Raw genomic sequence first — 10,526 nt, 5'->3', positions numbered from 1 at the left:
TTACTAAATTAAAATTTTCTGCGTTTCAATTTTCCTTCAACATCGGCACGAACTTTCCGGACGATCCAATATATATAGAGTAACCTTTTTTTATAATTTGTATTTTTATATTTATTAAAAATTGTTACAAATATTCTATATTTCTATACTTCAATGAAATTGACATTTTATTTCTAAATATATATAAAATGATCAGATAATATTATGATTAATTTCTATTCATTAACTTTTGACTTTTTATTGTAATATGCAGTTTTGGAAGGATATTTTGTTTTCTATTGCAGATCGAGCGAGAAGATTTAACAGTCAGAAATGATGCGAAGAAAAACATTTATCTTTGTATTAGGAATATGCATAGGTAAGTTGCAAAAAATATTTGAATTATCTTCTTCATTTTTCATAGTTTTTTACTATTTATGAAAATATATAGAATAAATGTTAACGCATTGATAAAAAAGAAGGAAAAGATAGTATTTTATGGTTAATGTTATTTCTACGTTATGTACACAATTTTTGTTTTGAGTACGCGCATGCAGCGGTATTGCCGCCAAAGAGAATCGACTAGCATCTTTCAGTTGCATCCTGTTGCATTGTGAACTCGTGATGTAAAGCTTGCCAATCGAGGTGACTGCACCAAGTACTGTTAGGTCTGCTGCATGCTCGCAAGTTAACTGTAACTTGTAACTTATCAACAAAATTTTCCATTCCTCGAGTATCATTTTTCAGTTTATAATGGACGACAACTTTGTTGAATATTTAACTGATAAGTCTGAGATAAATATTACAAGAAATATCCGGATTTTAGATGTTAGATATCCTATATGTATCTATTTGCATATAAAATATATTTCTTTAAAAGAATTATGAGTTAAAGATAGCGATAGAATTCTCTCGAATTTAATTAATTAGCTGGAATTAACATCTGTAAGATAAGTGGCGTCTCGGTGATGCAACGAGTAGCAATGAGGTTGATAATTATTTTAACGATGTTTCCAACATGGTAGACTAAATATTTCCCAAGAAATGAAGAAATTTAAACAATACAGCCTATCATTTTTAATACCATTGCAATAAGAAAACAATCGCACACGCGTGTCACTTTATGTACATTAAAATTAACTCTTTTTAAATGAGCTTAGATATATTGTTAAGCAGAATGCTGTGTGATTAGAGAACAATGTGCAAATTCTCAGTAATTACGTTAAAGAAGTTGCGTGTTAACTAACGAGTTAAGAGACATTTATTATTAAAAGACTTCGTGCGCTGCATAAGTAAATACTTACTCGAACCATATTGTAAGGGAAGAAACATTTAATAAATAATTATGTAATTTTCACGTGTATCAAAATTTAATTATTTTAATTAATAGTTCAATTATATAATTTAATAGATGAAATGTCTTTTTCATCAATATTGAGATACATTTCTGTGAATTTGATTATATATGTAAATATTTCGTATTATATGATGTTATGGCTATTTCAGAGATATTTCTCAATACGAAATTTATACATAAAGAAATGCTTTGAGAAGATTACAACATTTAAATATATGTACATGAATATATACTTTATATCACGTTTTATACAGAATCTTTATTTTAATTGTATTTCAAAATATATTTGAAATATAAATTTGTTTCAAATATATATCCTAAGTCTTTTTCATTTTATTAAATCAATTTTTATTTTATTAAATATTTGTATAATAAATTTATAAATATAACAACATACTTGTTTCTTATTTTTAATGTAACTATTTCGGAATGAAAATTATTACAGAACTGAAAACACATGTTTTAAATGTCAAGATATGCAAATCTGGACAAATGAATAATAGATAAATGGCGATATAAGATAAGAAAAATTTTTTTTCCTTCTCTTTTAAATAACCAAGTTCACGGAATCGACACTGCCATAAAATCTTTAGTATTCATCGGAAATATATAGGATGAGAATATCGAAGTAGAAATCAGGAAAATTCTCGCTGCAAATCCGCGCGCCAATACAATAAATATTTATCTCGACTTCGTGTTCATGGAGAGGACTAGTCATGTTGTATCGACGTAAATCAGCAAAACACGAGGACACTCGAAGCCCTTGCATAATTCCGAGGTCTGTTTAATATTCAAACTCATGCTCTCGCTGTGCCGTGGTTGCGCGAGCGCTTTCAGTTTGCAAAATACGAACTGTATCGTAGAACCTCGTGAATAGTTCCAAAGGAACTCGCTGGTAATTCCACGGACAACCGGTTTTTCGATCCATTAAATGCCTCGTCTACGCACGTCACATTTTTATCGCATCGAGCACCTCGATAGAAACCAGTTGTCGTTATTGTCGATGAGCGCGCTGAACTTCTATTTTCATACATCAAACAAACACTCTTGACACTCTTGTTACATATTATTACCATAATTCACCTTTTAATGTCAAATGTACTAAGATTATATGGAGTAAGAACAAATATATAAGAGTCAATTTTCTGCTAAAATTTTCTACATAATTAATGAACTTTGAAAGTCTAAATCTTCGTTGAATACAAATCATAAATTTTAATTTTTTATATTTTTATAATATTAATATATTTTAAAAACTGTTTTTATAAACGTTTTTATCAAAACTCATAACAGAACGTTGGTTTAAAAAATTTTTTTTAATTCAGTATTTTCTTGAGAATTCTAGTAGATCCTTTAAAGAGTATCTTATTAGAATTCTCAATTAGATTTTAGAAAGAGTTTCGTTGATTAAGGTAAAAACACCATTTGAAGTAACGAGATAGGAGGGAAAGGGGTAACTTCACGATTCTGAAACTTTGAAGGACTATAACTTCTTTATCTTTCATTTTAGCACTTTGTTTCATACAAGATTCTGTTTATTTTTTTCAAATTTTAAAAATTTAGGAGCTAGTTTCATAGAGGTGAAAAGATTTTGATGTCAGCTGCAATAATATTGTAAGAAGTGGAGATTTCTATTTAAAAATTTAAAGTTGATCTTAAGAGTTCCACCATACTTACATTCAACTTTAAATAAGCATTGCTGTTTGATGATTATTTGATGATTATTGAAACTACAATCTTACAACTTTTGTACGAAACATTTTTCTCAAAAATGCTTTGTTTGTCATATTCGAATGTCCAAACTTTTGGCCTATTCTGGTTTATACATAATAATTTAATTTTATAATTAAAATATTAAATAATAAACTTTTTCAAATGTAAATTTGAACTAACTTAATAATACTAATAGAATTAATAATTTTAAACTCTTAAAAGTTTTCTTAAAACAATATATTACAGCGGATTCAGTTAGAATTTGTTATTAGTTACTTTATCAATATCAGCTGATTCTTGTAAATATGAATTGTATGCAGTACCACATGAGTAATCAAAAGATAACGTTAATTGAGCAGTAAAAGTCAATAGTATTTGAATTGTGAAGTAATAGATAATAGATCAATATTGATTGTCAATGATAGATTAACATAAGTAAAAATAATTATAAACTTAAAGATGCATGACATCTCGATAATTCTAAAATATTGGATTTATCTTGACATTTTTACGTATTAAACGACTCTAATTATTCTAATTATTAATTCTAATTATTCTAAATATTCTAATTATCTTTATGAATTCAATATCTACGAAAACGTTATACAATAAGACACTCTATATATTTGAAGTAGAAAATAATTGTAAACATAAAATAATCATTACCAAAAGAGAAGATGAGTATTAATACAAAGTTATAAAATTGAACTTTGCTATTTCAGGCACTTCACTGCTACTCTTCGATAATGCGGTGGCGGAAGTTACGGAAGCGTCGGTTGCATCAGAGAAATCTGAGTTCCAAAAAGCGTCGACTCCCCAAGGATCTACGACAATTTTAACAAAAGTCTTCTCGAGCCATCAAAATCGATCGTTTACAGAAAATGATGGAAGAAATATCGAATTGACGAATCGGAAAACTCATGACGCGGAAAATAGACCACAGGACAGTATTACTGATAATGCAAATCAAGTTGAAAAGAAAGATATACTGATACACACGAATTCAAACGTGGGAAAAACAAGCAACGAATCTGAAAATTCATCATCGGATGGAAGCAGGAAACCGAGATACGGAGAAATTGAAAGCTCCGGAAAAAGTACCAGTACGAAAGTCGTCTCCGAAGATCTTCTTAGACTTTCCCGGAAGAATGAACTGACTGCGGCAACCGCGAAACCAGCTTTCGATGATTTGAAGCAGGACGGTAAAAACCTAGAGAATGTCTCTCTTCAAGAATCCTTCAATTATGAAAAAATATCCGATACGATGGACACATCTCCAAATACAAAAGAAAATATTATCAACGAAAAATTAATCTCTTCAGAGATATCAGAATCTAAAGAGGTAAGAAAGGAGCCTTCCGTCAAATATGAAGAGAAAAATAACGTAACTGTGGACAAACAAGACATATCGACCTTCAAGTCGATCGCAAATTTCTTTTTGACAACCTCGAAATCGATATTTAATGACGCTGTTAAATCCGACGAAAAGAAGGACAAAATGATAAAACTTGATCATAAGGAAGTTATTTCGAGAAAGGACAAAAATACAATTTTAACTGATTTAAAGGAGGAAGTAGAGGATTATGATCGGGAATCAACAACGGCGTGCAGCGAAAAATCCTTAGAATTAAAAAAAAATATGAACGATTTAGGAATGACAGCATCCGAAGTGTTCGATCTCAAGAAGATCGATGAGAAAGAACACGAAGAAAGTGTCTCATTAGTTAATGACACGCATGTGAACTTCAATAATTTTTACAAGACTGTAACGGAAAAAGATCTCAAAACTAGCCCGGAAAATCATTCGATTGATGCGAATGAATCGCGTAAAAAAGGTAATCCGAAGGAAGAAGTGGAGATAGTTAAGAATGTGACTGATCTGTCGGTACTAAGGATTATAACTACGAACGATACTACGAAGAACGATTCTTTTAATGAATTGAGTAATCAGGAAGCTTACATTAAGAAGAAAGGGGAAATTAGCGCGAAAGATGAGAAAGAAAGTAGTCTTGAACAAAACGTGGACTTCTCCACTTCTAATATAACTAGTAAGAGGATAGATAATGTGGAAGAATGGAAATCAATAGGGGATCCCGAGAGCCAGGTGAAGTTTCCTGAAACAACTCAAAGTGTGCGACTTGAAGAACATACGTCATCCGTCCCAGAAACCACTTCTAGTCTAATTCCGCAAGGCAGAACTATTGGATTTTCCGGAGCTAACAAGTTTCCGAATAACGAGGTGAAAACTACAGCCTCAATAAGGACTGATGGGGAAACATTCACTCAGAGTTTGCAAAGCAGCACGGAAAAAATAGATCAAAAACCATATCCATACCTAAAATCCAGTAGAGTATCATTCCAGAGGCCAGTAACAGAGGCCAATTTAAAATTGAAAAAGGAAGACGACGATATTATGGAAGAATCTTCCGCTTACGAAAATACGATTGGAAGAGGCGAATCCGAGAAAAAGCTCGTTATCACAGAACCTTCAGTTGTGATCGAGAATAGCATTCAACAGCACAAGCCGAATAAGAAAAACGAGTCTACGAATTCTACGACAAAGAGTTTCTCCTCTTTGATGCCAGTGACGGCAATCTCGAGTATTTCGGCTGTTGAATCAATGAACGAAACTTTTCCGGAAGAATTTAATGGTAGCACAAAAGCTACGGAAATGAAACGATCGAAGTCAAACGAAAATGACACGTCAGGTGTGAAAGAGAAGGAGAAAGTGATTGTAAGCAGAGACGAAGGTTACGACGTGACTGGAAATGGAATAACGGAAGTGAGCCTGATTCCGGATGGCAAAGAAGTGAAATCACGTTTCAGCGGAACAACGGAATTGTCAACGTTACGTTCCACAGAAACACATACATCTAAGACGGTGTCTCTGAATACCGATGTTCAGATGGAACCGGAAGAAGCTATGATGATTCGTTCAACATTTGTCGTTACCGAATCCACGAGTGTCATTCCCTTGGATAAAAATGCGACAACAGAAGCGAATAAATCTAAAACTTCGATGACGGCAGCGGAAATCAATACTATCGCCACAATGTTTCTTGAGAATTCTACGGAATCTGCACCGAAAACGAACGTCACGCTGCGATCTTCTTTGAGTGTTAATCATACCACTGAATCTTTTCCTTTTGTCACTTTAAATCCCGACGAATCCCCAATTCCGACGACTACGTCCATCGAATTTGAGTTTGTTAGTCTTACGGAAGCGATCTCTTTGGAAAAAAATAACGTGACCGAAAAGAGTATCGAAGGGCAAACTTTTGAGGAACAAACGATACCTTATACAACGACAATCCAAAATTCGTCCGCGACGGACAATTCGACGGAGAACGTAATTACTGCGATGAAACCGGAGGAATTTACCGAACTTCCTGTAACGATTGAAGATGGAACTCCAACGACGGATCAAATGTCGGATATGTACCACAACGAAACTGTCAGAGGTCCCCCTGGAATTACCCAGACCACTACTGAGAGTCAAAATAATCGAACGGAGATGAACGAAGTTACTATAAGCGTTATCGATTTTATCAGCGCCGCTGCCGGCAATGACACGAGAGCCTCCGGCGTTACCGAAAATCCTTCAAAATCTAAGGATTCAAGTTTTGATGCGAACATCACCGAGACGTCCGCCTCAGGCGCGACGGAACTTCCACCGAATACAAGCGTCAGGACAACGATAAACGTCACAAAGGGTCCTTCAGTTACGAGTACTTTGGAGCCAATAATATTCTGGAGTACAATGAGTTTCACGGAATCTTCCGAGGAAGAGATAATGGAAAATATTCAAACTCCGTTGCCGGATGAGATCACGTTACTAGTTAAAATAATCATCGAAGGTACCTTACACGAGGTCTGTCCTCGGTTGTCGAATCTAAGGAAAGCGCTCGCGGATTTCCTCAGGGATGGACTGAACAAGTGAGTGATTTGCAAAATTTGTTTTTATTCTAACTGTGAATATTTTTTAGAGTTGAATGTATGAATGTACTAATTGACACTTTTTTATGAATCAAATAAAATAATTGTTAATTGTTTTTGCTCGCTGAAATAAAAATATCAATAAAAATTCTTTAGCACGTACAATTTTTTGGTATTAAATGATTTATTATTATTTTTTCTTTAACAGCGAGATAAGTTTAAAGTTTTTCTTTATTTTTTTTACCTATATAAGAAGAGATATATAATAAAGATAATGTATACAGCATACATGAGGAAAATTTTTATCTCGATTTTCAAATTGATACTCGAAATACGTATAAGCTACACGTGTATAGCTTCCTTCAAAGTTTTGTGATTTTATAAGCGATTTATTTTGTGATTTTATAACATACATAAAATTTATTTAATGCATTTATACAAGAAGAACTCGCCTATTTACATTTTCAAAAAACAAGTTTTTTTGATTGCAAAAATGACATGCTACAGTTTTTTTAATATAGACACAGAGAAATAGAGTCAATAGAGAAGCACAAAATACAAGTTTTATCAATGTTATCGAAATCTTATTGACCAATGTTATTATATATTTAACTATTACTTATTATTTATTACATTATTTTAAAAATATATTATATACATGTAATATATGAATATTTTTCATGTACTTAGATATTTAAATCTTTGCAATCGTATATTTTTATATATTTTTGTACACATTAAAAATAAATTAAAATATAAATAAATCTTGTGCTTGAATAGATAATCCATGTAACAGTATAATAATATTAAATTAATAAAAAATTTTTCAAAAATATGTGAATTTATAGAGACTATGAAAAAGTAAATTAATGTAAAATGTCATTCTTTTTTTCGCAAAAATATACAAGCTTTATCTATATCAATATCAATATAAGTTTGAAAATTATGAATGAGATTTGATTAAAAATGCACTTGTCATATATTATAAAGTGCGGAATATTTTATTTTGCAGACCCGTACAGCCAAAACAAATTGTGATTCATCAAAACCCTTGCCAGGAGCAGAATATGTCACCGACATCCATAGACGTTTCTCTAATCACTCTCATGATTTACGTTATCAATGAGGACGGCAAGTTTGACGCCGCTATGACGAAGATTCTACCAAGTTTATACAAGGTGTCTCCCAACTTCCCAGTGAGAGTAAGTTGAAAACGGCGGAGAAGGTCGAGCGCGGATTAAAACACTGGCTGTCGAACGTCAGCAAAAATCCATAGTTCATTATAACTCTTGCTTCGGCACGTCTCGTGAAAATGATTATTAACTTGAAATCATTCATCACTCGTGAGTAATTATCGATTATCATTGAAAATGTTTCTATGAAACGCTCCTTCTCCGTTAGCTTTCTCTATTAATCGATCGATGCCGTATCGAAGTAATTGTTATTACAATTAGTGACAATAATCGAAAAGTATCTCTATATTAAATTTTCTTAGATCATTCATCCTTTCCAGATACACAAGATTCTCCTGATATCGGAAACGGATTCTGGAAACGCAATAGCGGTCGTCGTGGTCTCCTCTGTGGCCTTTATTTGCTTACTTCTGTTAGCTGGCCTTTTGGTAAGCGTTTTTAAAAGTAACTATAAATATTTAACAATTCCGGAGATATCTATGCACCATATTTAATTTATAAGAGACATTGATGCTTAAATTAATCTTTTCGTGTTTATACATACACGCAAAATAAAAAGCGCAGCGTAGAAATTGTTCGGTTGCATGTCATGTAAGATTTAATTCAATTTCTCATTCGAACTCAATTAAAAATAACATAACATCCATATTATAATTTCACATTTAACAATATAATTGTAACAAATACAATCATTATTTGTATAATACATGTGTGTGTACTCTTTAAATTTTTAGAGTAAATCTCATTATGAGTGAAATCTCACTCTTAAAGATTAAAAATTTTTTTTTAGAATGACTCAATTTTCATTCTTTAGAGTAAGATTTCACTTTAAAGAATTTAGAGAGTATGATACATGCATAAGCGAGTTTTTTTATCATAATAATTATGCCACTATAATAATAAATAAGAATAAATCTCATGGTGAACTGATCAATTAGCAATATAATATACATTGGATATATAATAGACAGTTGGATGCTATTCTACAAAAAAATTATCAAAATTTAATTTTAAAATGTAACGGAAATTGTAATCTTATATTCATTATAGTTTTTAAATAATTATGCGTTAACGAGATTTTTTTTTAAATCGGTAACGGAACAAGTTATTTTTATGAAATAATTTTTCAAACCCTGATGCTATGTTGTTTTTAATTGATTATCAATTGGATTTCTTTCGAAGAGATATAATTGCGAGAATTTTCAAACTTGAGTGTTTTCCTCAAATTCTCTTCTATTTTCTTGTTTTTTTTTTCTATTGTAAATGTATGTCGCATGCGTTTTTATGCCGTGCTCTTCTCACGTATTACGCGGCACGTTACTGAGAAATCGAAGCAGGAAATACTAATATTTCAAGATGACAGTTGCGCAGGTCCGCGAAAATTTCTGCTCACTGATGTAGCCTGCTGCTAAGTCGCGCTTGCATGGCGATAAACCTCTGTTTACGGAAAGTTTACGTTCCGCATGTCGGTTCGTCACCGTCCATTCGTCTGTCCATTTGTCCACTCATAATTCTCTTCCAGTGTACGTAATACGCTCATGATAACATGTCTATGTATATGTTTTCACCTAGGAGGTGAAAGAGACGATGTTCTCTTCTCCGTTGCGCGAAATGACGAAGATAATGCGCGATGCACGAGTAATGGCTTCGTGGCATGAACGAGCTTTTTTTTTTACTTTTACGATAATGACAGCTTATTATATGCTTCTTTTTTCACTCGGTTATGACATTTATAATAATATGCATGCATAGAATTTGTGACTCACTGAATGCAAGTTGATTGTTCACGTGAAATCAAGAGATTTGCAGATTATATTTGTGTAAAACTATTTTTATTTCTGTAAGCATTAATAGAAAAAAATTTAGTTCTTTTAAATATTAACGACATCATTAATCGCAAAAAATAATGGTTACATTAATATTTTTTATTAGATTATATAATTTTAATGCTGGAATATTCTACTATTTCTATTATTTCGATAATAGCGTTGTTACATCAAGATTCGCCGCCTACAGCGTAACGTTTTCTCCGGTCCTGAGAACATTAATATCGTACTTGCACAGCAATTAATTTTAATGAATGTATAATACAGTCGTATAACATCGGATGGAATTTGAACTAACGAAACTTAACGAATCAATTAATATAGAAGAGAAAGAAAATTATCTACTGCACGGCGTTAGAAAATACAACGGTATTATTCTATTTTCGAAAATGTATCTCTCATCGTTATAAATGCAATCTTTTTTAATGAGTAGACTTGATAACTTCATTAAATACAAGTTTAGCATGAAAAACGTGTTAAACGTTGCGAAAAAAATAAAATTTTTAGAAAACTTATAATTTT

The 10,526-nt window shown here is 32.0% G+C and overlaps 1 protein-coding gene across 4 annotated transcripts in view; it reads left to right on the top strand.

The window, feature by feature from the left end:
• The window catches only part of LOC108688867, a 57,263-nt gene that overhangs the window by 38,103 nt on the left and 8,634 nt on the right, over positions 1 to 10,526 (top strand). For 2 of the 4 annotated variants that reach the window (XM_018195391.1, XM_018195390.1), the window contains exons 2-5: positions 285 to 358; positions 3,772 to 6,985; positions 7,998 to 8,187; positions 8,499 to 8,606. In XM_018195391.1, coding sequence (XP_018050880.1) covers positions 313 to 358; positions 3,772 to 6,985; positions 7,998 to 8,187; positions 8,499 to 8,606 — 3,558 coding nt within the window. In that variant the 5' untranslated portion in view covers positions 285 to 312. Of the gene's footprint in view, positions 1 to 284; positions 359 to 3,771; positions 6,986 to 7,997; positions 8,188 to 8,480; positions 8,607 to 10,526 lie in introns of all 4 variants that reach the window. The other 2 variants (XM_018195392.1, XM_018195389.1) reach the window with 2 other exon arrangements.

The sequence above is a fragment of the Atta colombica genome, unplaced genomic scaffold (genome assembly GCF_001594045.1).
Source record: "Atta colombica isolate Treedump-2 unplaced genomic scaffold, Acol1.0 scaffold243, whole genome shotgun sequence".
NCBI lineage: Eukaryota > Metazoa > Arthropoda > Insecta > Hymenoptera > Formicidae > Atta > Atta colombica.
The sequence above is the reverse complement of the archived record's forward strand: the minus strand, read 5'-3'. Positions and strand labels throughout refer to the sequence as shown.